The 27,902-nt window shown below is 32.5% G+C and overlaps 4 protein-coding genes across 8 annotated transcripts in view; 2 read left to right on the top strand and 2 right to left on the bottom strand.

The window, feature by feature from the left end:
* Positions 1–942: 942 nt before the first annotated feature.
* Positions 943–7,590, top strand: LOC135123463 (cilia- and flagella-associated protein 57). The gene is made up of 9 exons (XM_064048121.1): positions 943–1,172; positions 1,228–1,501; positions 3,884–4,149; positions 4,311–4,765; positions 4,815–5,524; positions 5,571–5,888; positions 5,942–6,226; positions 6,273–7,340; positions 7,389–7,590. Exons 1-9 carry the CDS (start codon positions 964–966, stop codon positions 7,521–7,523), a joined length of 3,720 nt encoding a protein of 1,239 aa, XP_063904191.1. The 5' UTR covers positions 943–963; the 3' UTR covers positions 7,524–7,590.
* On the bottom strand, positions 7,571–13,800 carry LOC135123467 (platelet-activating factor acetylhydrolase-like). The gene is made up of 6 exons (XM_064048125.1): positions 13,503–13,800; positions 8,864–8,964; positions 8,699–8,813; positions 8,125–8,638; positions 7,904–8,074; positions 7,571–7,855 (listed from the first exon to the last, which is right to left on the bottom strand). Exons 1-6 carry the CDS (start codon positions 13,546–13,548, stop codon positions 7,627–7,629), a joined length of 1,176 nt encoding a protein of 391 aa, XP_063904195.1. The 5' UTR covers positions 13,549–13,800; the 3' UTR covers positions 7,571–7,626.
* Positions 13,344–22,150, top strand: LOC135123474 (deoxynucleoside kinase-like). Its single transcript, XM_064048142.1, has 5 exons — positions 13,344–13,514; positions 13,797–13,956; positions 21,368–21,674; positions 21,715–21,939; positions 21,991–22,150. Exons 1-5 carry the CDS (start codon positions 13,438–13,440, stop codon positions 22,008–22,010), a joined length of 789 nt encoding a protein of 262 aa, XP_063904212.1. The 5' UTR covers positions 13,344–13,437; the 3' UTR covers positions 22,011–22,150.
* The window catches only part of LOC135123475 (protein dimmed), a 182,229-nt gene continuing 176,363 nt past the window's right edge, over positions 22,037–27,902 (bottom strand). For all 5 annotated transcript variants that reach the window (XM_064048143.1, XM_064048147.1, XM_064048145.1 and 2 more), the window contains 2 exons: positions 23,285–23,421; positions 22,037–23,231 (listed from right to left, as the gene is read on the bottom strand). In XM_064048143.1, the coding sequence (XP_063904213.1) occupies positions 23,096–23,231; positions 23,285–23,421 (273 nt within the window). In that variant the 3' untranslated portion in view covers positions 22,037–23,095. The remainder of the gene's footprint in view (positions 23,232–23,284; positions 23,422–27,902) is intronic.

Here is a 27,902-nt window from a genome sequence, read left to right as displayed (position 1 = left end):
TTAGATTCGAACTCAATTCTGTTCCTAAACTTGAAACCTGCTGAGTCTAATTCTAGAGCAAAGTTATACAGCGTTTGAAGAAGCATGTCATACTTATTTTCGTTGTAAAAAACTACAATGATGGTTTGTATTTGCTGAAAGAATAGGAGGAACAATCGTGTTCACAAAATTTTCGGTTTGAATTGTACTTACCAAGAAGTTTGCAAAAAATATCGGCGAATATTGAACGAAGAAAGAAACGATATTGTCGGTGTGTAAAAGTTGAAAGACGAAAACTATTTGAGACAATACATATATTAAAAACGTCCATAATATCGAAACTTTGATAAACTTGCTTTTAAAAGGTTTTATTAGAAGCGTCTGAATAAATTTTAAAGGGTCATCTAAAACGGTCAGTCACTTTATTGCAATTATTAAATATAGAACACAACTTATTCTGAGTAATCTTGGATGGTCGTCGTTCATTTTTGATGACTAATAAACGTACTGACTACCTAAGAATATCTTCTGTATTTTATATGAACACAAACGAATTTGTGTGCGTAACTTATAGATTTATAATTAAGAAAAAACTGCTACTAATTGATTTAATGAACTCTTTTTTGGTTAAGAAAATACGAGCTATTAACTATTAACTATTCCTAGTCTGGTATGTTAAAGCACGCAGAGGGTAATTATGGTACCATTAACGAGCATTCCTATGAAACATCGAAACTTTCGTTGAGAAATTGTAATGGCATAATTCTATATTCATAAATTGCTTTCCAAATTCTTCTTCGAGTGACTTATCTTTATGAGATAACAAAACTTCACGCATAGCTTTTTTCATATTTTGTCGACATTTCCTACCTCCTAGAATATGAAGCAACTGGTCCCCCATTTCCGTCCCTAAATCCCAAACTCTTTCCGCCGCCACTGGCCCTTCCCCCTGGCAACGCGTCAACAAACCGCCCTCAGTCGAAAATGTCTACTTCGCCGTTTTTGCAGCCCCGTCTTGTTTTGGGGTTGCGCACCGATGTTAAGGGTAACGCTCAATTCATCACCGACGAGGACGTCATCTTCCCCGTGGGAGCGGTTTTGAACGTCAACAACATCAACCAGAAAAGGCAAAAATACATCAGACTCGCCGAGAAGGGCCGAAATGTGACCGAAGTCGTCGTTAGCCCCAACAAGTAAAGTCTCAGTTGGAGTTCTCGGGATCCAAAGTAGAGAATTCTTGTGTTTTAGGAAGCTGGTGGCTGTGGTGGAAAGCGGGGAGAAGCCCTTCGTGACGCTTTGGTGTCCTTTGACTTATAAGAAGAAGCGGCAAATCAATTTGCCCGCTGATAAGGAGAGCTGCGCTGATAAATTCACGGCAGTGGCGTTTACTTTCGATTCGAAATTTCTTATGTGTGTGACGGGGGAGCCTGACTGGACCTTGTATGCCTTCAAGTCTGATAAAGGGAAGCTTGAGAGTACCGGGAAGGCGAATAATTTGGGGAATACGGGATATGTGAGACATGTATGTCTTTATTTTTATTTTGTTAATATATTGATAGATGTTAGTAGGTATTATAGGGTTCTATGATTTTTACTGTCTGAGCGTACATATGGTTCATGAATCCGTCTTCAGTTTTTACGCTAGACATCCAGATTTGTCCAAAAAAAAAATCAAAATTGTATAACAACATTTTGCAATTTAACTTTGAAACTGCAAAACTGAATGCCTTGAAATCTTAAAAAAAATTATTTCTTTAACCCCCTCTCGAAAATTGATGACGTCATCTCAATATCACAATTTTTCGTTTCCCCTTTTTCGATTTTTCAATTTTGTAATTGTTTGATATACAATTTGTTATTTTTCGTTTTTTCAGTATCTCAATTTTTAATATTTTAGGTTTTCAATTTTTCGTTTCCCCAATTTTTCAAGTTCTTGACTTTTTTCAATTTCTCGATTTTATATTACAATTTTCTGTTTTCTCCATTTCCTTTATTTTTTCAATCTTTGATTTTTCAACTCCTCGATTTTCCAATTTTGCAGTTTTTGCAATTCTCAATTATCCCATTTTACGATTTGTTTAATTTTCAATATTTCGTTTTTTTGATTTTGAAATTTCTCAATTTTTAATCTTCGATTTTTCAATTATTCGCTTCTTCAATTTTTCAAGTTCTTGATTTTCAATTTTTAGATTTTTAAAGTTTTCATTTTATACTTTTTCGTTTGTTCATTTTTGAGTTTTCAATGTTACTATTTTGCAATTTTTCCTTTTTTTTGATTCGAGATGTTGAAAAACTGAAAAACTACAATTTAGTGAATCGAATCATTGGAAAGAAAAAAAAAACGAATCGTATCGAGAATTTGGAAAATCCAAAAATCATAAAATCAGAAAATTGTATAACCGCCGAAAGTGTGAAGTCAAAAAAATTTGAAAAATTAAATATCCAGAAATGTAAAAATTCAAATTGAAAAATTAAAAATCAAAAAATTGGATAAGTGAAAAAGTGTTAAAATCTAATAATTCATAAATGGATTGCCGAAATCGTAAAAGTGAAAAATTAAAAAAAATATAATTATTGTTACATATTTAAAATGAAAGCTAGAAAAGTTGCAAATCACAAAACGAAAAAACGAAAAATTGAAAAATCTCCAAAATTTACATTAGTAAATATTATTTCAAAACAAGATAATATTCCACATGTGGTCTATGAATCCGTGTTGGGTTTTTACTGTTGACATCCAGATTTTTGGAAAAAAAAACAAAATTGTATAACATTTTGCAATTTAACTTTGAGACTGCAAGACTGAATGCCATGAAATCTTCAAAACGGTTAAAGGTTTTCGTAATCATGGTAAATTCTTAATCAAAATTTATTCGTTTATCCCCTTCTAACAAATTGATGACATCTCAATATTTCCCTTTTTTTGTCGATTTTACAATGTTTTGATTTCACAATTTTTCGTTTTTTCATTTTCTTTATTTTTTCAATTTCACCATTTGTCAATGTTTCGGTTTCATAATTTTTCGAATTTTCAACTTCAAATTCTTCAATTTTTCAATTTCTGAACTACCAAATTTTTCAATTTTTCATTCTTTAATTTATGGATTTGGAATTTTCCAATTTTGTAATTGTTTGATATTAGAATTTATTTTTCGTTTTTTCAGTATCTCAATTTTTAATTTTTTGGATTTTCAATTTTTCGTTTTTCCAATTTTTCAAGTTCTTTTTTTTTATTTTTCATTTATCGATTTTATATCACAATTTTCTCCATTTCCTTTATTTTTTCATTCTTTGATTTTCAACTTCTCAATTATCCCATTTTCCGATTTGCTTTATTTTTAATATTTCGTTTTTTCGATTTTTAAGTTTTTGAATTTGTAATCTTCGATTTTTCAATTTTTCAAGTTCTTGATTATCAATTTTTAGATTTTTAAAGTTTTCATTTTATTCTTTTTAGTTTTCCCATTTTTGATTTTTCAATTTTACAATTTTGCAGTTTTTCCTTTCGAGAAATTGAAAAATCGAAAGATTCAAAAATCGAGAAATTAAAATAAGAAAAACTAAAAAAACGGAAAAAATCGAAAAACCAAAAAAACTAAAAAGATGCGATAATTTGTAAACTCAGGAAAACCAAATATTGAAAAATTGAAAAATCGCAAAAGTGGAGAATTGAAAAATTGGAAAATCCAAAAATTATTAAATAGAAAAATTCTGAAATCGCCAAAAATGTGAAGTTGAAAAACTGTATCACTGAAAGAAAAAATGAAAATCGAAGAATTGAATAAATGAAAAAGTGAATAAATATATATTTTTTTAAATATAAAACAAACAAAAATATTCATAGCTTTGTTTTATAAAACTGCATACATACATATTTTTCTTTAACTTTTACCGTTTGTTTTAGATTGCTTGCAACCCAAACGACGCCAATCTGCTATGCATCGTCGGTGACGGACTAATCAAAATCATGGCCTGTACTGACTATTCCTGGCGGCAATATGGATACAGCAAGGGCGATCAATGGAATTTCACCTCAGCAATTTGGTTGTCCCAAGATCGACTCATGGTTGGAACCAACGAGGGCAGACTCTTAATTATCGAAAGCGGAGAGTTAAAGTTTGTGTTTAACGCCGCTGATCTGCCAATGCTAGACCTCAAAGCCAAAGACGAGTAAGTTTTAATTTTATCACTCATTTTATGAAAAGTCCCACACAAAATAATTGACTATGATTCGTTTGTGCTAACTTAGGAGTCGTAAGCCGAGGTAGGTGCCACTAAAAAACGAACAAAGGTTGTTCATTTCTAGAGGAGTTACTGATTTTTCTTTTTAGGCTTCAACAGACTTCCCAGACTAGCTTAAAGGATCTCAGCATTTCGGATCTCCGTCCAGGAGAAGACTACAGTATTCGATCCATGATACACTTCCCTCGTGGATTCGCCTTTGGGTATTTAAATGGAACGGTCCATTTATACGAAATGGAAACCCCACACAAGTACATCAAGCGCAACGTTTTTAAAATTCCTGAAGTCATCCTCGAACGAGAACTCGAAGAAGAAGCAGAAGAAAACCAGACGAAGATTAATTGCATAGCCATCAACCCATCACAAGGACGAATAATCGTTACTTGTAACGTAAGCCAGGTTTACCACGCCATGTTATGGATGCAAGATTCTTCGGCAACTGTTGCCGTGGAGAGTATGTTTACCGAGTTAGGATCGAGGTTGCACAATGGACCCATTGGTAGTATGGCACTATGTAGCTGGAAACCCATCGTATTAACCGCTGGTTGGTAAAATTTTACACAAATTTTATACTAGTACTAGTGTATCTGTAGGTAAGTTGGATCGCACTCTCAAGATATGGAACTACGAATCAGAAGAGCTAGATCTGGACCAGACATTCCAGGACGATCTTTACGGAGTCGATCTTCATCCCAGCGGTCTCTATGCTATAGTTGGTTTTTCGGACAAACTTCGCTTCCTTACCATCATGATCGAAGAATTTGAAACCACGCGAGAGTTTAACATTAGGGTTTGCAAGCAGTGTGTTTTCAGCAAGTTGGGTCATATGTTTGCCGCTGCTAACGGCAACGTCATCCAGGTTTATTCTTCCGTAAATTTCGAAATGATGTACAACCTCAAAGGGCACAATGGAAAGATCAACGGCATATCGTGGACCAACGACGACAGAAAAATGGCTTCTTGTGGGAGCGAAGGGGCGATTTATGAATGGGGCGTATCAGATCAGAAGAGGTTGTCGGAAGTTGTTATGAAACAGTGTGAATTTACCGGGGTTGCCATTACTACAGACGGAAGATCTATTTATGTGGTCGCCAACGATGGACACATTAGGGAGTTTATGAATGCCAACATTAATAGGGACGTGTTGCTGACACCCTCTGGTTTGGATTCTATGGTGTTGTCGAAGTTAGACCAGATGTTGTTTGTCTCCGGGAATGCTGGTAGTATTTACAACGTCAAGTTGCCCCTTCTGGAGAAGGCTGAATATCAAGAGTACAGCGTCCATGGAGATACCGTCACACATGTAAGTAAAATTGTGACTAACATCTATACCGTTATTGTTTTTCTAGATGTTGATTGCTTTCGACGATAAGTTTCTCTTCACTGGATCTGCAGACGGAACTCTTGTGATGTGGAAACTTTTGAACACTGAAGGCAAAGCAATAAAAATGGACAAGGATTTCGAAACGTCTAAAGATATATTGATATCGCGGCAAATCCTGGAAGAACGAATAGCGCAGACGAATAATCTACAGATGAGACTGAAGGAACTTGAGTCGGAATATGCGTACCAGCTACGTCAAAACGACGTAGTCAACAGCTTAAGAATGCAAGAGATCCATTCTGGTTATTGCCAGGCTATTGAAGAACTCAAGGAAAAGAACGAGGTGACTTATCCAGAATATTATGACACCTTTCCTCACTTTAACCAAAATTACAGCAACTTGAAAACGACCACGTCCAAGAAATCCACAACATAAATCTAGACATCAAGAAGATGAAACTAGACCACGAAGAATTCGTACGAGAACTGGAAGCCAATTACAACGAAAAACTAATCTACGAATACGAAAAATTCCTGAGACTGGAAGAAAAAATGGAAAAAATGCGACGCAACTTGGAGAAAGAATTAGACGACCTAGCTGCTGCAAAAAAAGCATCCGAGGAAAAAATAACGAACGAGTTCTTGGAAAAACTGGAAGAGAAGCAAATGCAATTCGACGAGGTGACAATCTATAGATTGTAGCACAACTTGTGACAATTTTTTGCAGTTGGTTGAACAAACAGCTTCAAAAACTAAAGCCCACGAGTTGATCAAGCAACAAATCGAAGAAGATGCAGACAGAGAGATCTACGAAATGCGAACATTCCATGCCAAAGAACTCAAAGAAGAGCAAGACTTGAACGTGAAAATCCGAGGAGAGACAGCCATCGTAAAGAAGAAGTTGATTTCGTCGCAGAAAGAAATAGACGACTTGAAAAGCAAAGTGTACAACCTGGACAACGAGCACACTAAGCTGAAGAAGTCGATCATCAACTTGGAAAAAGACATCGTCGACTTGAAGAAAGAGATCTCCGAAAGGGACGCAACGATCCAGGATAAGGAGAAGCGCATCTTCGACTTGAAACGCAAAAACCAGGAGCTGGAGAAGTTTAAATTTATTCTCGATTTCAAGATTAAAGAGTTAAAGTCGCAGATTGAGCCTCGTGAACGCATGATCCAGGAACAAACCGAGCAGATTAATGCTATGGTTAAAGAGTTGGAGAATTTGCAGAGGGTGATTCTAAGTTTGGATTTGCAACTGCATGAGTTGAGGGAGAAATTGTACGCTTCTGATATGGAGTTGAAGAAACAAGTGACGAGGAATTATGTGATGAATCGGGCGATAAAGAAAATCAAAACCGATATCTTTTTGGCTAGTGGGCAAGTTCAGAACGTCCCGGCGCTGATTAAAATCGTGAAGGATATGTACTTGAAGTACAACATAGATGAAGATTTTGCGATAACTCAGGCGGAAGATACGGAAGTGAAGAGCGAGTTTATGAGGCAGAGGGAGTTCTTGGAGAGGACTGTGACCAGTTTGCAAGTGCAAGTCAATAAGAGTTCGTCTACTTTGAGTGCTGATAAAGTCAAGCTGACTGAAGAGAATGCTGTTCTTTTGGTGGAGACTAATATGTTGAGGAAGGAGTTGAAGGACGAACAGAAGAGGAAGGAGAAGTTGCAGTCGATTTTGGGAGTGAATCAGAAGTACTTACCGCCGAAGGTGGCAATGGAGAGGGTACAGAATGCTACAGCGACTAGAGAAGAGATTAGGAATCAATACAAGAAGACCATTGAAGTAAGTTGGTTACCATTTAATTGTAAGTTGATGCCTTTTTGTTTTTAGGATCAAGAGAAAAATGTGCAAGTTCTACGTGACGAAAATGATAGGCTTCTTACAAAGATTTTATTGGAGGCGTCTAACAACGAACCTCAAATTGCAGCCGAGTATTCGACTGTAATAGAAGACAAGGTTGAATGAGGAATCCAACGTGCCTTTTATTTTGTTGAATATTTATTTAGACACCGTTTTAAAATATATGAAAATATATTAAAAAAATAGTAAATAAAAATAACAACAAAAACTATGCCCAAGGTTTAGTTAGGCCTACTTCGTAACTTGGTTTTTCTAGCTCAAGGAATTCTCTACAGTCTGTGATGTCACTGGGGCTTCCGACATATTTATCTAAAAACTCTAGAACTAAGCAATTATTAATTTTTAAAGCAACTAGTGGGTCAAGTTTCTTCATAAACCAGTTCATCCACGACCCGAAAAGCATAGCAGTATCGCCTTGATGCTCGTGAGTGGTGTGTCTAAAACCAACTATCATCATCGTGCCTACACACAAAAAAGAAACCTACAGTATTGTATACATAGTCCTATCGTTGTTAGTCAAGTATTTCGACATTGCTTGAACATTAGAAACAATGTGGAAAGTTTGCGTATTGATGAAAACCAACGGTTGTTGCACCTTTTCGGGCAAATTGTCATCTTTAATTGGATACATCCATGGATCTAGCAGAAGACCTTGTCTGGAATCATGTTTTTGTTGCTTTGGCCACAAGAAAACGAAAATACTTACTTAAATTCCGGCCTCTGTGAAAGGGTCAAAAGGGCCGTTGCCCCTCCAAACGAATGCCCAGCCATAGTTAAAGTATCTACGTCTAATTTGCCAACTAAATCTTCTAGTTTGAATTCAATTTTCCTATCCGTGGGAACATCATCTATAACATTGTGCGGCACTTGTCCCTTATTTAGATTTAAAAGAAAGTCCAACGCCTTATTGCACTCTTTAATCCGCACTCCAATCTGCCTTTTCCTTTGGCCAAAATGATTCTTTCCCAACTGGACCTGCTCGTACTCCACGTGTGCCTTAATGTTATTTTCCGCATCGTCTTTGTTTTTGTAGTAGTACGTGTAACATGAGGACCCGCCTTTATGCTCTAAAGCTGCCACCAAATAGCCTCTTGAAGCGAGTTCGCAACAAACGTTGCTGTACAGCGCTCTGTGGGCCCCTAGTCCATGTGACAACACAATGCATTTCAATTTTTTGTCCAGTTTTGGTTTACTTCCATAAATTACAGGAATATCGTGTGCTGTTAGAATAAATCCATATGAATGAGGGGAAACTTTCTTATAACGATGGATTAATTTACCTGACCACCACTGCATGAAGCGGATGACAAATGGGAATAAGAATAGGACTTTGGCTAATCCAAGGATGTAGCCGTTGCCTGTGGGCATCCAAGGGATCCATCCACTGCAGTTACTCTAAAAATGGAGATTATTTTGACTGCGGTGGACCATGAAAAGGGACTTACTGGATCGTTTTTGTCCTCGCTAGTGGGGTAATATAAACGCATGAAGATCCCCTCGGGGCTGTAGTCCAGCATCACGTCCATGCACCCGGGCAAAAATTGTCCTAAAAAACAAAAAAGATACAAGATATAGAAAATGTGGTAACACAAAATAAGAACAAGCAGTTGCAACATTCAGACAAGTAATTTTAATTTCTAAATAACTTGCGCAATTTTCTTTTTGTTTCTAATGGATTATACGTAATTAAAGTAAGAACAATGTCGAATTTAAAGCAGTTCCTCCTATTAAATCGTTTTCGTTGTATGTGGAAATGAAGGAATAATGAACTGTTTTACCATTAACACATACAGATGTAAACAATATAAATGAATTTGTTAATTGGTAGCTGTTACGTTATAAAAGCATGCATTTAAAAATTTATATTATTTGATGTCTTAGTAGTAGGAACGTACCTACATGGTTAATTAATAATATTAACATTCTAGAGCATTGACATTGAAACCGCAGTTATGAAACGATCTTGTGAAAGAAATGTTACCGGAAGTAAAACTTGATGATCTAATGTTTACAGTCCCACTCTTTCCACTTGCGTCATTAGAAACAGATGATTTTTGGCAATGATTTAACTTCCCAAGCGTAAGCCAAGGAAGCACTGTAATAGTGTCCATCCAGAAAATCGTTACCTTCATGTTTTTTTGTTTCATGCGCCCTAGAATACGAAAAAATAGGTCTGCCATTTTGTAAATGATATTAGTTTTTGTTACGCTAACATTACACAAAAAAACTAGTGAATTAGAAAATAAATGCAGAGGAAATCTAAATGAAATAAAAGTGGTACCACAGCAACAAACTTTATTTAAATATAGATTAAAATTCATTTTATCAGATTTCGTACATATCAAAACTGGTCTGATCTAAATCTTACAATCAAAATTGAAGATAATATTATTATTCCTAGACCGCACTCGGTTATCTTTGAAGAGTTACTTACAAATAACACACTAAACTAGGAAAAGGACATTATCTACACGTCATATCAAAGTTCAACTCTATATATTATCTTATAAGCAATGTACGAGATGAATATTATTATTTGAAGCAGCTGATCATTCAATATCATAGTCAACAGAATCTACATTGGAATTTGGTATTAAATTAGAATTCTTTTCCGTACATTAAATAATTGTATAATATTTGCTCCTATCTTATGAAATTTAATTATCGAAACGTATTTTCTCTATTTTATGCATATTTTTTCTTTATAACGCAGAATTTACATAATATGGTAGTAATAACTGTTACTAATGATTGAAGCCAATTTTTTGTGTTGGCAATTCTGAATTATTGGCATCCATGCTAGTACGTCAGTTCACAGTTGTCAATTTTGACATGAGCACGCCAACCAAACGTGCTGATTGGTTGAGACGATGGCGGCTGTCACAAACGCCATTTTGAAAATCAGGTATGCCATTATACAATTTTAGATAGGTTGCCAACCTGACAAAAATTTCACAAACATTAATAGAGATTATTTCGAAGTTATTTCGCATTTCCCATTTTGTATTTCACATTTCGCATTTTGTATTGCTCATTTCCAACTGCTCATTTGAGAATGCGAAATAAGATGTGAGGAATCAGAAATTATGTGCTTTACTTTGTGAACTCTGTATGAAAAAAACACGTCATGAACCACTGGAAGAAAGCACAATACGAAGATTTCTGGTAGTAAGCAAAAGAATAAACCACCACAATATAATTCAACCCTTTGGAGAAAATTACTTCACTTAAATTTTGGCACACGTTTTATAAAATTAGAAAATCACGACCGAATTCAACACCTAGAAGAAACAATTTAACTTTAGAGATTCGGGTTATTACATTGGTAAAGAATATCTTGAAGCGGGATCCACCACAACACTCCCCACAAAAGAGTGAAAACTGTGCTTGGCGTCGTTTCTTATTTCAAATTTCGCATTCGTTTGACATTTCTAGCATGTTTAATTTCGCATTTCTAATTTTCTATTTCGCATTTGAAATTTCTTATTTCCCAGTCCGAACTTTGTATTTCTAATTTCTCATTTCTCATTTCGTATTTTGCATTTCTCATTTCTTATTTCTCATTTTGTAGTTCTCATTGTTCCTTTAACATTTGTAATTTTTTCTTTCTCATTTGAGAATGAGAAATTTAAAATAGGAATGATGAGTGCGAAATGAGAAGATATGAGAAATGATGTGCTTTCCATTGTTTTCGGGTCTTTAATTTCTAAATACTTTGTGAAAGAAACATGTTCAGATCCACAGAAAAAAGCACAACGATATAAAAATTTCTGAAAGCAAGCAAAAGAACAAACCAATAAAATGTAATTCAAGCTTTCCAAGAAAAATTTTTCTTCATTTCAATTTTGTAATTTTGTAAAATTAAAAAATCGCGACATTTGGAAGAAACAATTTCACTTTAGAGACTCGGGTTATTATGTTGATTTATTATTTGCTAATAATTAAAGTTTTCAAGTGCGATCCACCACAACACTCCCCGCAAAATAGTAAAAAATATGCTTGGCGTTTTTCACTTCAAAGTTGACATCCATTTGATATTTTTAGCTTTTTAATTTCTTATTTCACATTTTTTAATCCACTATTTCACAATCCTAATTTTCTATTTCGTATTTGGCATTTCTTACGTCTCAGTTCGAACTTCTCATTTCTCATTTCTCACTTTGTATTTCTAATTTCTCATTACTCATTTCGTATTTTACATTTCGCTTTTCGTATTTCTCCTTTTACATTTTTCATTCTTAATTCCGATTTCTGATTTGAGAATGAGAAATGAGAAACCTGAAGTTTTTCGAGAAAATTTTTTCTTCACTTAAATTTTGCCGCACGTTTTGTAAATTATAAAATCTCGACCAAATTCAACATTTTGAACAAACAATTTCACTTTACAGACTCGGGTTATTATGTTGGCAAAGAATGTCGCTTATTATTTGCTAATATTTAAAGTTTTCAAGCGTGATCCACCACAACACTCCCCACAAAAAAGTAAAAAATATAGTGTGGTGACGGAATTTGAATTCGAATTTCTGCTAGGAAATTTTAGTGACAGGGTTGGTAGATGTTGGCTGGCTTGGTAGATGAGTCATTCTGTCCGGTGGCGTCACTTTTGGTTTGTTTGTTGTGTGTGAAACCACGTGGTGAGTAAGCTACCTTAAGTTTAGTTAGTTTGGTAGTTAATAAAAAAGGGAGAGTCTAACACGTGGTGGAAATTTGTTTTGTTGTTTGTTTGGGGCAATGTAAAACAATGGCCCACAATGCAGCTTCAATTTTAAAAATTAACCAATAACTCTTCTAACTCTTCAAAATATATTTACTTGTCCCCTCCAAAAAATTGATGACGTCACCTCAAAAGTTTCATGTCTTCCTATTTCTGATGCTTCATTTCTCATTTTCCATTTGTTCTCATATCGTATTTGTGATTTCTTATTTCTTATTGCTCGCTTCTCATTTCTTATTTCGAATTTCAGATTTCGTGTTTCTCATTTGTCATTTCCCATTTCTGCTCAATTCTCATTCCTCATTAATTGTAAATTCATCAAAAAAATATAAACTGCGTTTAAAACAATTTCTCTTAGTTTCTCTTAATTTTTTAAATATAAATATTTGCAAATCTTGTATTTGTGTGTTGTACAATGTGTGTAAATTGTTTACCATTATCGTTATTATTTTGTAAACTGTTAAACTGTCAACTTGCCAATCTCTGTCTGATTGGTCTGATGAGAATAAAATAAAAATTAAAAAAAAAACATCTACAACTATTTAGTGGTAAGGCTACAAAAAAATGGGGGAGAACGAGAAATTTAATTGCGTTACAGAAAAATAATGGATTTGAAACAGTCGCTAAAAAATAATATATTAAGGAGAGATCTAAGTGAAGATGTTGACTTCAAGTTATTCATTATCATAATGTACATATGAAAATAGGTTAACTGAAATACATACTTAGCTTTAAGTATATTATATTACTTATTTAATTTCTCATACTTAATAAAGTTTATTAATGTTTTGTAATATTTTTAGTGCCACTGTTGTCAGTGTTAGTTTTAGTTGCTTCTTTTCATTTTTAAAATTCAAATTGATAATTCATGACAACAAACTGTCAAACTTTGTAATGCTAATGAAACTGTATAATCAGGGTTTTGTTTTTTTTAACTAAACCTAATAGGTGGTGGAATTTGATTTTGAATTAAATTATAGACTAAGGGCACGAATGTTGTGTGTGGTACTTGGGGCCACAGATTATAAGTAACGGAAATTGTCCACATTTTGTAACCCTTATACCTAGACCTACACAGACTCTACGCCACTGGTGAGTTAATGATTAATGGAAGATTACCACATCATTGTAATTAAACGCGAGAATAATTTTTTTATAACGTAATGATAATCATACGCACTTTTTATGGTATTTTTAGCAAAGTAACAAAAAAGTCATTTTTATTGTGATAAAAATTTCCGATGCTCTTCTTCTGTCAGTTGTCAAATTGACATTGATGCTTAAGATGTTTCGTTTAGAAATGAAATGAAGAAAATTGTGTTAAATCCAGTTTTGTGCACCCGATATTTCCACAACTGTCGAATACTCACCAGTAGATTCAGGTAAATGTTGCACTTTTCGCCCGAACCCCCACATTTCGCGTCAGCAAAGATCCAAACACAAAGCACAAAAGTTAGGTTATGACGCTGGTAATGTTTGTTGCGTTTTGACCAAATTGGAAAGTCCGAGACTATTAACTTTCTTTATGTTCTGAACTCCACGATGACCTAAATCGTTACTGCATCACCTGAACTGACTCGCGGTTTCTGTTATCGTTGTTCAAAGTTCATAATGTGCGAACAACACTCACATCGTTATAAACGACCTTCTGTTCATTCTTCCAGGAAAGAATCTCAGTTCCGCGTCAGAGCAAGAATCCCCACGACGATGGAACCTTCGACGGAGAAGCGACCTTTTAAAGTGTCCATCGAGGGCAACATAGGGGCTGGAAAGTCGACTTTGGTCGAGTACTTTAGTAAAATCACTGGCATAGAAACTTATGGAGTAAGTGGATTCGTACGGAAATTTGGTCTATCAAAACTGGTTTCTATTAAAATATAATCATACAGGTTTTTTGTTCACGATTTTGGCGTGTTTTTATTATGTGGTTTACACAGCTGATCCAAAATATACTCGTGATTGTTATGCAGTTGAAAACGAGTGTAAACTGGATTTTGTAAAAATAATGGTGAAATATTCATCTTGGAGGTGGTGTTGTGGAAACTAACGTAGATTATGACGTCAATGAAAGTGTAATTGGCATAACAACATTGTTTGCAGATATGGTGCAGCGCGTCAGAAGAAATAAATGAAACGAATTTGAGTTGGCTGCATTTTCACGTTTTGGGTTGGTAATTTGATTGTATAAATGTCAATTACGTTGTCAGTGTTTTGAGGTTAGAATTAATTGTTGATGCAAGTAATTACATATCTTAAGAATACAGATAACTAAATTCTGCCCTTGTTGAACACAAAAATCTTTAAATGTTATTTTATTGTTTTGTGTAGATTTTTAGTAATCTGCAAAATAATAAAAATGGGTCGTAAATTGTTTACCGTCTGGGTTTGACCTTCAACCATATTGATTTATAATGGAAATTAAGTATAATTTGATGCAATTTTGGTGGTCAAATGAAGCATAAAGATTAGTAATTCCAAACATGTTATAAATTGTATCACTTCAACCTCAAAGTTGTCATGACGAAACACGTCAGTATAAACAAATTATAAATCAATTATTTTAACGTTTGTGGAATTTGAGTTTATTATCTCATTTTAAAACGTTTTGAAACGTCCACACACTTCCAAAATTGAGTCTGCTATCGTCATAAGTTAGTTATAGTCGGTCCTTTTACTTCCCGAGTGTAAGCAAAGGAAGTATTGTAATCGAATCCATCGAGCGACTAGCTAGTTCCATGTTTTCCCGAGGTTTCATGACCCCAAGAGTACGAAAAAATAGGTCTTCCGTTTTTGTCTGCCTGTCCGCTGTCTGTGGCAATTTTTATTAGAGAGATAATATCCGAAATTGCCGGACCGATTATTGTCAAATTTTGTATGTATGTTAAAAATGTCGTATTTACAATAGTAAATGTTATTTCAATTTTATAAAATAACATACTCCTCCACGTGTTGAGTTTTAACCCTAGGCATCAAGATTAAAAAAAATCAAAATTGTATAAAGTTTTACAATTTAACTTTGTAATTGGAAAATCGAATGCTTTGAAATCTTGCGAACGTTTTAAGGTTATTGGACACATGGTAAATTGTTAATCAAAATTTATCTGTCCATGCTCCCTCCAGGAATCGTCATCTTACAATTTTGGTGAATAAATTTTAATTAAAATTAAATTTTTGGTCTTTCGTTTTCGATTTTTAGATTTCTCGATTAATACATTTTTCGATTTCTTGATTAATCGATTTTTCAACTTTTTGATGTCCGATTTCTGGACATTTCGATTTCTCGATTTTTAAGTTTTTCAGTTTTTCGATTTATCAGGTTTTTGATTTCTCAGTTTTTCGATGTTTTAATTTTGGGATCTATCAATATTTTGGTTTTTTAAAGTTTTAGATTTTTCGGTATTTTAATTTTTCGATTTCTCGATTTTTCAATTTTTTCGATGTCTTCATTTTTCCATTTTTCAATTTCTGGATTTTTCAATTTTCGGAGATTTTGATTATAAAATTTTTTAAAATGTAGATTTTTCAATTTCTCGATTTTTCTATTTATCAATTTTTCCAGATCCTAAATTTTAGATTTTGCAATTTTTTTATATTTCTGTTTAAATTTTTAAATTTTTCGTTATGAATTTTTTTTAATACCTCGATTTTTCAACTTTTCAGCATTTCGATTTTCCAATTGTTCGTGAATTTAGTTTTGGGATTTTTCAATTTCTTGATTTCTCGTTTTTTTGATTTTTAGTTTTTCGATTTTTTAATTTTTACATTTTTCGATTTTCCAATTTTTCGCGAATTTACTTTTGGGATTTTTCAATTTCTCGATTTCTCGGTTTTTTGATTTTTAGTTTTTCGATTTTTAAATTTTGCATTTTTCGATTTTTTAATTTTTCGATTTAACGAATTTTCGCTTTCTGGGCATCTCGATCTTTCGATTTTAAAAATGTTTCTGTTTTTAAAAGGTTTTGATTTTACGATTTATTGATATTCTGATATCTTAATTTTTCCATTTTTCAGTTTTTCGATTTCTCAATTTTCTGATTTTTCGATTCATAGATTTTTTTAATTTTTAAATTTCTAGATTTTTCGACCTATGCATTTTTCGATTTTTCGACTTCTCGATTTTTCAATTTTTCCAGAATCCAGTTTTGGAATTTTCTAATTTCATGATTGGTTTTTTGTTTTTAGTATTTCGATTTTTTAAATTTTACATGGTTCGATATTCCGATGTCTTAATTTTTCCATTTTTTGATTTTTTGATTTTTCAAGTTTTCGATTTCTCAGCTTTTTGACATTTCAATTTTGGCATTTTTTCAATTTCTAGATTTTTCAATTTTTCGAGAATTCACTTTAGGGATTTTTCAATGTCTCGATTTCTCGTTTCTTTGATTTCCAGTTTTTCGATTTTTAAATTTTTCGACTTGTAAAAATGTTTTGATTTTACGATTTATTAACATTCTGGTGTCTTAATTTTTCCATTTTTTGATTTCCTGATTTTTTAAGTTTTCGATTTCTCACTTTTCTAGTTCTTCGATTTTTCTAGTTATCAATTTTTTTAAATCTTTAATTTTAAATTTTCCAATTTTTTGATATTATGATGTTTAATAAATGTTTCAATTTTTCAGTTTTTCGATTATTCAATTACGTATGAATTTTTCGATTTGCAATTTTTCGTTTCGATTTTCTATTGTCTTTATTTTTCAAATTTATTTTTCAATGTTCTGATTTTATTTTTTTTTTCAATGTTTCTATTTTATAATTTTTTGTTTTATCAATTTCAGTACTTTTCAATTTTTCCTTTCTCCAACGTTTCGATTTGCAATTTTTCGAGTTTTCACTTCTAAAATTTTTCGCTTTTTCAGTTTTTAATTTTTCAGTTTTTCGTTTCAATTTTCTATTTTCTTTATTTTTGAAATTTTTCTGTTTTTCAATGTTCTGATTTTATAATTTTTCTTTTTCAATGCAATTTTAGTTTTCAACTTAGTTTATTTCAATTATCCAATTTTTCATTTCCTCAATTTTTCGTTTTAGGATTTTGCAATTTTTTGACTTAAAATTTTTCGAGTTCACAATTTTATTTTTCAGTTTTTCGATTCTTCAATTTTTCATTTCTTCAAATTTTCCGTTTGCAATTTGTCGTTTCGGTTTTTCATTTTCTTTATTTCGACAATTTTTCGGTTTTTCAAAGTTTCCACTTCATAATTGTTTTTCAACATGTACATATTTTCAATTTTTTGTTTCTCCAACTTTTGGATTTGCAATTTTTCGAGTTTACATTTCTAAGATTTTTCGATTTTGCAATTTTTCGATTTGCAGTTTCGCAGTTTTAATTTTTCAATTTTTCGATTTTTGAATTTTCACTTCAATTTTTTGATTTTCAATTCTTCGTTTCCATTTCCTGTTTTCTATAATTTTCCAATTTCATATTTGGATTTCTCTCTGTTTCAATTTTTCGATTTATTTTGAGATTTTTCAATTTTTTGATTTCTCATTTTTCGATGTTTCAGTTTTGGGATTTATAATGTTTTGTTTTTTTAAGTTTTAGATTTTTCGGTTTTAAAGTTTTTGATTTTTGAGTCTTTCGATTTCTGAATTTTTCGGTATTTTAATTTTTCGATTTCTCGATTTATCAAGATTTCGATGTTTCGATTTACCATTGTTCAGTTTTTCTGATTTTCAATTTTCTGACTTTTCGTTTTGATTTTTTTCTCTCGGTGCTTGAATTTTTAGATTTTTCGTCTTTTCGGCATTTTGATTTTCCAATTTTTCGATGTTTCGTTTTTTCAATATTTCTAACCAATTTTTCGACAATTCAGTTTTGGGATTTTTATTTTTAGTTTTTCGATTTCTCGACATCGCGATTTTTCGATTTTTAAAATTATTAGACTTTTAAAAATGTTTTGACTGATCGACATTCCGATGTTTTAATTTTTCCATTTTTAAATTTCTTGATTTTTCAAGTTTTTGATTTCTCACTTTTTCAATATTTAAATTTTGGGAATTTTTCAATTTTTCGAGATTTTAATTTTTTAGTTTTTCAAATTATACTTTTAAATTTCCCAATTTTTCAGTTGTTGGATTCTTCTATTTATCAAATTTCTCGAATCTTAAATTTTAGATTTTTCAATTTTTTATATTCCGATGTTTAAATTTTTCATTTTTCAATAAATTTTTCGATTTTTCGATTTATCGAGTATTTAATTTTATAAATTTTTTCTCGATCTTTTCATGTTTCGATTTCTCAGTTTTTTTTCTCCTGAATTTTTCGACTTTTCGGCATTTCGATTTTTCCATTTTCCAATTGTTCGACAATTCAGTATCGAGATTTTTCAATTTCTTGATTTCTCGTTTCTTTGATTTCTAGTTTTTCGATTTTTAAAAATCCTTTTGCGATTTATTAACATTCCAGTGTCTTAATTTTTCCATTTTTCGATTTCCTGATTTTTCAAGTTTTCGATTTCTCAATTTTTCATCATTTAAATTTTGGCCATTGTTCAATTTTTGGATTTTGCGATTTCTAAATTTTTTAGTTCTTCGATTTGTCTATTTATCATTTTTTTTTAAATCTTTAATTTTAAATTTTCCAATTTTTTAATATTTACATGTTTAAATATTTCAATTTTTCAGTTTTTCGATTTTTCAATTTCCCAATTTCGATGTATCGATTTTTTTAATTTGATAACATTTTCGATTATTCAAATTTCAATGTTTCGATTTGCGGTTTTTCGTTTCGATTATCTATTTTTTTCATTTTCCCCATTTATATTTCAATGTTCTGATTTTTTTTTTTCAATGTGAAATTTTTCAATTTTGGGATTTTTCAATTATTAGATTTTGCAATTTTTCGCGAGTTTTCAATTTTTAATTTTTTAACTTTTCAATTCGCAGTTTTTCGTTTCGTTTCGCTTTCAATTTTTATTTTTCAGTTTTTCGATCCTTTAATTTTTTTCATGTCTTCAAATTTTCCGTTTGCAATTTGTAGTTTCGGTTTTTTATTTTCTTTATTTTGACAATTTTTCAGTTTATCAATGTTTCCATTTTATAATTGTTGGTTTTTTCAATTTCAATATCTTCAACTATCAACTTTTGGATTTGCAAGTTTTCGATTTTTCGATTTTTAAAATTTTTAGACTTTTAAAAATATTTTGACTTATCGACATTCCGATGTTTTAATTTTTCCATTTTTAAATTTCTTGATTTTTCAAGTTTTCGATTACTCACTTTTTCAACATTTAAATTTTGGGAATTTTTCAATGTCTAGATTTTTCAATTTTTCGACATTTTAATTTTTCAATTTTTTAAAATGCAGATTTTTTGATTTCTCAATTTTTCAGTTCTTCGATTTTTCTATTTATCAATTTTTCCAAATCCTAAATTTTAGATTTTGGAATTTTTTTTATATGTCTAAGTTTAAATTTTTTAATTTTTCGATTTCTCAATTTTCAATTTCTCGATAATTTGACGTATGGATTTTTCGATTTCTCGATCTTTTCCTGTTTGGATTTCTCGGTGTGCGGATCTTTCGATTTTCCAATTTTTCGAGAATTTAGTTTTGGGAATTTTCCATTTTTTGATTTCTCATTTTTTTGATTTTAGTAGGTTTTGAATATTTAAATTTTGGGAATTTTTCAATTTTTCGAGATTTTAATTTTTTGATATTTCGATGTTTAAAAGTTTCAATTTTTCAGTTTTTCGATTTTTCAATTTACCAATTTCGATGTATCGATTTTTTTAATTTGATAAATTTTCGATTACGTTTCAATTTTTCGATTTGCAATTTTTCGTTTCGATTTTCTATTTTTTTTTTTTTAATTTTTCCAATTTATTTTTCGATGTGAAAGTTTTCAATTTTTGGATTTTTCAATTATTAGATTTTGCAATTTGTCGTTTCGGTTTTTTATTTTCTTTATTTTGACAATTTTTCCGTTTTTAATTTCCATTTTATAATTTTGTTGGTTTTTTCAATTTCAATGTCTTCAGTTTTTCGTTTCTCCTACTTTTGGATTTGCAATTTTTCGATTTTTCATTTTTTTTGTCTCTTCAATTTTACCACATGCAATTCTTCGAGTTTTCATTTCTAAAATTTTTAGATTTTGCAATTTTTCACTTGTTCAATTTTTTCGATTTCCCAACGTTTCGAGAATTTAGGGAATTATTCAGTTTCTCGATTTTTTTTGGTTTTGCAGTTTTTCGTTTTTTTACATTTTAGATTTTTTGATGTTTCGGTTGCTTGAGCTTTCGATTTTGAAAATATTTGATTTTTCAATTTTTCGATTTTAAAATTTTTAGATTTTTCAATTTCTCCATATTTCGATTTTTCCAAAAGTTTTTTTTTTTTCGTCAATTAAGAGAGCGTTAGTCACGCCACTGGTTTAGAGTTTATCAGAAAACAAAAATAACAAAAATTTTTATAATTTTTCAAGTCCTGTCGAAATAATCTTTGTCCACCTATTTTTCCCCAATGTTCAAACTTCAATTTTAATACCATTGTGTTCTTGTTTAACCCATTGCTGCCGACCAAAATTAATATACAGCAAAATCATTAAATTTGTTTTTCAAGTTTTAACGCACTGTGCGTTACTTGTTGATAAATGTCCAGAACATTTAATTTCATCAACAAAAACATAGAAATAATGATAACATAAAAGGCGATAATCGTGTTTTTGTACGATTATGCGTTCGTTTCTATTACGAAATGATAAAAAATAAATAAAACCAACACCGACATTTGCTGTTTATCAAAAAAAAAAAAAAAAAGAAATTACAGTGGACACTTCGAATTTTTAGTTTTGTTGTGTTGTAGCGCATTCATTCTCGTTGTGTTTTTTGAATGTGTTTATTCGGCCATGCTTCAATTATTGAAACGTGTGTTTACAAAACTAAAGAAAGAGCCCCGATAAAAACGAATCAGATGCAGGTACTCTTGAAAGGTATGCAAAAAAATCACGAGGATTGAGATCTGGAGACCGAGGAGGCCACCGTCCTGGGAAGTTCTTGTTAAATCAGCCACAGGCTTAATGAGTAGGAGCCCAAGAAGTAAAATGACCTATAAGGTGGTTTCCAACCTGACCTGACCTGACCTGAGAAATTTCACTAAAAAATTCACTTGACACTTTCGTTCCCATAATATTAAGCAAGCTTTACTCCAAACAAATAAATAAGAAATGAGGGACACTTTTTACATACTTAAGTCATATACACTTAAGTTATTAATACTAATGTTAGTAATTGATATCTTTAGGAACCCATCGACTACTGGCGCAACTTAAACGGCAGCAACCTCCTAGAACTGATGTACTCCAACATCAACCAGTGGTTAAAAGTCTTCCAAACCTACGTTCAGTTAAGTCGACTTAAAGTTCAAACTTCAAAACCCAAAAACCCTGACACCACAGTACAAATCTTTGAAAGGTCGCTCCAAAATAACAGATATTGTTTCGTCGAGTTGGCGCGAAAGAGTGGATCCTTGAGTGAGCCGGATTACGCAGTATTGGACGAATGGTACAAATGGATACAAAATAATATCAATATTAATTTAGATCTGATAGGTACGTGATGTCAAGAATATCGTCCTTAATTTTATCTTAGTTTATTTAAGAAGTACACCTGAGGTGGTTTTTGAAAGGATAAAGGCGCGGGGACGTCCTGAGGAGAGAGGAATTTCTTTGGATTATTTAACGCAGTTGCACCAAAGTCACGAAGAGTGGCTTATTAAAGGCAAACACAACTCGATTCCTGTTTTGGTGATGGACGCGGACCAGACTTTAGAAGACGTCCGAGAGCAGTTTAAGTTGAACGAAAGTAGAATCTTAGGTATGATGTTCGTAATTGGTGGAGACAAAAAGTAATTTTTTGTTTGAGCAGGTGGCAAGATGAGTGGATAAGTGCCTTGGTTCGTTGATAGAGATCATTCAAGTGCAAGATTCCTGACATTTTTATTTGATATTTATACATATTTTGAATGTGATTCTCATGATTTGTAATATTTTTACAAGAATACACTTAATACATGTCATAAAATATATAGTATATTTAATTAACTTCTAACTAAAACTTGTGCAAGTTTCTACAATATCACATTTGCGTTTGGAACTTCATACTCTTTCCATTCAGACCGTACAAACTGTCCACTTCGAGAGGAAGGTCAAATCTAAGCTATGGATGACAGTCTGTGAACAATTTGCACATGTTCAATTCATTCTTGAGCATAACTTTAGAGTATTTTGAGGTTCGACCTCGTTCTAGGTAACTTTGTTCGTGTCATTTCGAGTCCCGATATGGAAGTTCTAAATCCACAACTCAGCTTCCATACTTCGCATGGATGGAGTTGGAGGAATCACAATGACACTTATCTTACATATCTAAGGTACATACTTCAAGATATAAGTCAAAGGTAGTTATGTCATTTATATAAAATAATTTAACACATCCTATATACTTTTAAAAATAAGTGAGCGGTGCAGCGCCTGCACCGCTTAAGTGTCTTTTATGTAGCGCATCTTCCTTACGTAGCTAGTAACGTCTGTATATAGAAATTATTTTATATACACTATCTATACATCTATCATTCACGACACAACACGGAAGCACATAAAATCACATTTGCTTTATCAAGAAATTACAACCACCCATCGTAGGCCTAATCTAGTAACAGATATGCACATTCATAAAGTCATTCAAGTTGAATAATTGCACAGAATAGAGCTCTTTATGTTTAAATTCATATCATAAATAGTACATTTAAATTTGCGCGCCAACGGCAGCAATGCGCAACCGACCAGGGCGAGCCTTCCGCGCATTTCGGCGGGAATCTGATCCGTTTGAAATCGTTATTTGAGCGTGTGATCGATCGCAATCAGCAAATTGCTGCGGCCTCGCTTCATTGATGCTGTTTTCAGTTTTATGCCTTAAATCTAATCACTTAAACTTTAAATACGGAATGCATGGCGGTTTTATGGACGTCCAGACTTCAGCGGGAGTTCACCAGCGCGTTCTCCTGGTGATTTTCGAGATTTTGCTGGAACATGGAGTTGTTGTTTTGCTCTCGTGTGCTTTCTTCGGTTGTTTCTAATTCTACTGTACTGTCTTCTTCGACGTCTTGGAATCTGAAAGAAGAGACGTTAGTGGAGGAAATTGAATACTGAGAGGGGGTAGTTACGTGTAGTGTTTTTCTTCCCCTCGCATCTCGCAGATGACGTTTGTGAGGGCCATTATGTAGTTTTTGGCTAGGGTTAGGGTTTCGATTTTGGACAGTTTTCGTTCCATTTTTATGTGTGGGATTACTTCTCTAAGTTGCTGTAAAAGAAAAAGAGAATTAGTTAAACATCGGGATACAGTTAGTATATATATTGTTAGATTGCAAATGTTTCCACCACAAGGTTAATGAATACATTATAATTGTCACAGCGTCTCGGTAAGTAAAATAGTCTCTTATTTATTTACTTGTGAGAATCATTCACACAATGCTGATGAACCACGAGGAATTTGAACACAACCACGTATACATTTGACTCTAGTCACTAAATTTTTTTTTAAGAAATCGCCATCAGTGTCATTTCGGGTTCATTCAAAGAACAAAAGGTTGCTGGAAATATGGTTACCCAGTTTGGAACGGAATAGAAAACTCGTAAGGTTGTGGGAACATACAACTACCTTTCCTTTCCGAAGGATAGCAAGAAAAGTAATTTGGAAACGCGTTTCATAATGCGAAGAGAAATGAATAATGTATTTATTCCTGGGAAAATTTATAAGATAAGAAGAATCACGTGTCGGAAACTCAAAACCTTGTATTTGTTGGGTAAAGATCAATAAGTTTTGTATTTTATGCTTGTCTTGCAAAATTACTGGAAAAGCTCTTTACTTAGATGCAAAATGAATACTGGAATAGTTTTTCATAGTTTTGAAGAAGCAAGCCCCACCCGCCCGCCCTCGTCTCAATTGTGATGAATTTTCTTATTCGTCGTAAGCCGAGGGGCGGAGCTTAATTTTGGCTTTCTTAAAACTTTTCTTTGAACAGCACGTTTATTTAAGAACATGTTTCAAATGGTATTAAATTAAGCTTCGCCTCCTTACTTAACAACGAATAAAGAAAAATCGTCACAACTGAGGGTGGGTGCGCGGGGCTTATGATTTGATTTTTTTTCTTCGTAATATTCACATATTCTTCACTACAAAAGACTGAAAACATGTTTAAATGGTAAATTTTATATCCCACAATTCTATATAAATTTACCATTTTAAACAAGTTTTCAGTTTCTTGTCGTGAATAGAAAACTACGCACATAAAAAAAAAATGGCAAAATACAAACCCTGCCCACCCGCCCTCATCTCAATTGTAATGAATTTACTTATTTGTCGTGAGCCGAGGGGCGGAGCTTAATTTTGGCTTTCTTTTTTACTTAAAACTTCTCTTTGAACAACACGTTCATTTAAGAACATGTTTCAAATGGTAATTTTTCGTTGAAAAATAATAATTTTGTAATTAAGCTCCGCCTCCTCACTCACAACGAATAAAGAAAAATCGTTACAACTGAGACAGGGCGGGTAGGCGGGGCTTACGATTTGACTTTTTTTTTCTTCTTAATATATATATTCTTTACAACAAAAGACTGAAAACATGTTTAAAATGGTAAATTTTATCTACTACACTTCTCTACAAATTTACCATTTTAAACAAGTTTTCAGTTTCTTGTCGTGAATAGAAAACTGCTCACATAAGAAAATAAAACGCAAAATACAAACCCCGCCCACCCACCCTCATCTCAATTGTGATGAATTTACTTATTTGTCGTGAGCCGAGGGGCGGAGCTTAATTTTGGCTTTCTTTTTTACTTAAAACTTCTCTTTGAACAACACTTTTAGTTAAGAACATGTTTCAAATGGTAATTTTACATTGGAAAATAATAATTTTGTAATTAAGCTCCGCCTTCTTATTCACAATGAATAAAGAAAAATCGTTACAACTGAGACAGGGCGGGTGGGCGGGGCTTATGATTTAGTTTTTTTCTCTTCGTAATATATATATTCTTCGCAACAAAAGACTGAAAACATGTTTAAAATGATAAATTTTATCTCCCACACTGCCATACAAATTTACCATTTTAAACAGGTATTTAGTTTCTTGTCATGAATAGAAAACTACGCACATATAAGAAAAAAAAAGGTAGAATACAAAACCCGCCCACCCGCCCTCTTCTCAATTGTGATGAATTTTCTTATTTGTCGTGAGCCGAGGGGCGGAACTTAATTTTGGCTTTCTTTTTTACTTAAAACTTCTCTTTGAACAACACGTTTATTTAAGAACATGCTTCAAATGGTAATTTTTCGTTGAAAAATAATGATTTTGTAATTAAGCTCCGCCTCCTTACTCACAACGAATAAAGAAAAATCGTCACAACTGAGACAGGGCGGGTGGGCGGGGCTTATGATTTGACTTTTTTTCCGCGTAATATAGATATTCTTCACAACAAAAGACTAAAAACATGTTTAAAATGGTAAATTTTAAATCCCACACTTCTCTACAAATTTACCATTTTAAACAAGTTTTCAGTTTCTTGTCGTGAATAGAAAACTGCTCACATAAGAAAATAAAACGCAAAATACAAACCCCGCCCACCCGCCCTCATCTCAATTGTGATGAATTTACTTATTTGTCGTGAGCCGAGGGGCGGAGCTTAATTTTGGCGTTCTTTTTTACTTAAAACTTCTCTTTGAACAACACTTTTATTTAAGAACATGTTTCAAATGGTAATTTTTCTTTGAAAAATAATAATTTTGTAATTAAGCTCCGCCTCCTTACTCACAACGAATAAAGAAAAATCGTCACAACTGAGACAGGGCGGGTGGGCGGGGCTTATGTTTTGACTTTTTTTTCTTCTTAATATATATATTCTGCACAAGAAAAGACTGAAAACATGTTTAAAATGGTAAGTTTTATATCCCACACTTCTCTACAAATTTACCATTTTAAACAAGTTTTCAGTTTCTTGTCGTGAAAAGAAAAGTACGTACATATATTAAGAAAAAAAAATAGTAAAATGCAAACCCCGCCCACCCGCCCTCATCTCGATTGTGATGAATTTACTTATTTGTCGTGAGCCGAGGGGCGGAGCTTATTTTGGTTTTCTTTTTTACTTGAAATTTTTCTTTAAGCAACGTTTACTTAAGAACATTTTTAGGAATTAAGTACCAACGTGACCCACATTATTTAACAGCTGTATTAATGCTCTTTTTTCAAAGGTGTCTCAGGAGACTATGGGAGGTTATAGTTCCTGGCGCCATCTACCGGTGGTCACAACAAAACTTTTAAAAAGCGCACGAAATTTGCGTAAAAACTTCCTTGAATGCAAATCGTGCGGCGATGTCAAAAATGTCAAGCTTATAGGTTAATTTTTGTGAAAGTGCTGACATACATAGCACAAGAGACAATAGAATGTGCGTTTTATCCGAGAATATTAGTATTTCAACTTCGGTCAACACTTTGATAGCTGCCTTGACGATTATTTGCAAAATATATGGAGCAAAGAATTGTGTAAAACAGAAACAAACAAAAGGGTAATAAATACCTTTACGACTATTAATACCAAAACAACGAAAACGCAAAAATTGCAACAGACGTAATTAAACTGGAGTAATCCCGAAAAAAAGTAGTTACAAAACCAGAAATAACAAACTTTTGAAGTCCGATGAAAAACATATTGACAAAGTATAGAAAGATGGGTCAATTGTCACTATTGTCAGTGTTTATTCGTGTAATTTGGTGACTTTTTTGTATGCTTGTTGGTAACTTCGATGTAACATAATAGAGTCATTAACATATTTCGAATTCGAAAACGTGTACAGTTTTCACGATTAAATGATTTTGATAGCATGTGTATGATGCAAGATTGTCGATTCGAGAAATCGTTGCTCGTTAAAATCGGGTCGGCTACAGTGATGTAATGTTGGCACGAGAAGGCAGAGGATGTAGAACTTCAGAAACTAGACGATGAGGAGTGTTTTCTGCGACGCCACAGATTTGTAATTATTATTTAGTATTTTAAAAGCTCTAAATGTGCTCCAAATACAAGAAAGCGAAAAGCTTGTTGAGATTCGTGAAATTCTCGAATCTGATATTCAGGAGTCCTTAAAAACCTCGAAATTCTAAGCATCATATAAATTCTAAGCTTTCAAGATATTTAGAAGCTCCACGAATATTAAATAATGTAGAAGATTCCAGAAATTGTTGGGATCCTAGAACACTAGGGATGCTAATCTTTACTAGAGATATTTACAGATAATAACGATTCCATTTGCTATCATACACATTTTTTAGATTTTAGAGATCCTAAAATTTCTACATTACAAATCCTTACCGGTACCAGATACACTGACTAATATATAGTTATTTTAAATATCTCTATTTAGATTCCAGAAAGCCTAAAATTTCTTGAGATTTCTATGATAACTGAAATTCAAAGCTTTGACATTCTAAGAATTATGGAGATTCCAAAACTTTCAAATATTTAAACGTTACATAGGTTTTAAAAATTAATAAAAATCCAGCAATTGAACAGAAATTTTAGAGATCTAGAGATTTCAAAAATATTTGAGATAATTGAAACCTAGGGATTCCTAAATACATACATTAGGATTTAAGAGATTATAGAAATTATAAACATTTTGCGGTCATACAAATCCTTAATAATTTAGAGATCCTAAAATACCTACAAATATTCGACATTTTAAAGAATTACGAATCCTAAAACTTCAAATCTTTCAGAGATACCTTGTACCGT

This window comes from Zophobas morio, unplaced genomic scaffold (assembly GCF_036711695.1).
Source record: "Zophobas morio isolate AGI-343-1 ecotype UQ-CSIRO unplaced genomic scaffold, CSIRO_AGI_Zmor_V1 ptg000006l, whole genome shotgun sequence".
Taxonomy (NCBI): Eukaryota; Metazoa; Arthropoda; class Insecta; order Coleoptera; family Tenebrionidae; genus Zophobas; species Zophobas morio.
Note: the sequence above shows the minus strand (reverse complement) of the source record. Positions and strands in the feature narration are given on the sequence as shown.

Coding starts and splice junctions, on each gene's coding strand:
- LOC135123467 (XM_064048125.1), bottom strand. CDS start 13,548: ATGTGGGGGTTCGGGCGAAAAGTGCAACATTTACCTGAATCTACTG. Junction 8,075..8,124: donor TCACAGAGGCCGGAATTTAA/GTAAGTATTTTC, acceptor ACATGATTCCAG/ACAAGGTCTTCTGCTAGATC. Junction 7,856..7,903: donor AGGACTATGTATACAATACT/GTAGGTTTCTTT, acceptor AGTTGGTTTTAG/ACACACCACTCACGAGCATC.
- LOC135123463 (XM_064048121.1), top strand. CDS start 964: ATGTCTACTTCGCCGTTTTTGCAGCCCCGTCTTGTTTTGGGGTTGCGC. Junction 1,502..3,883: donor ATACGGGATATGTGAGACAT/GTATGTCTTTAT, acceptor CGTTTGTTTTAG/ATTGCTTGCAACCCAAACGA. Junction 4,150..4,310: donor GACCTCAAAGCCAAAGACGA/GTAAGTTTTAAT, acceptor TTTTCTTTTTAG/GCTTCAACAGACTTCCCAGA.
- LOC135123474 (XM_064048142.1), top strand. CDS start 13,438: ATGAAGAAAATTGTGTTAAATCCAGTTTTGTGCACCCGATATTTCCAC. Junction 21,675..21,714: donor TATTAATTTAGATCTGATAG/GTACGTGATGTC, acceptor ATTTTATCTTAG/TTTATTTAAGAAGTACACCT. Junction 21,940..21,990: donor GAACGAAAGTAGAATCTTAG/GTATGATGTTCG, acceptor TTGTTTGAGCAG/GTGGCAAGATGAGTGGATAA.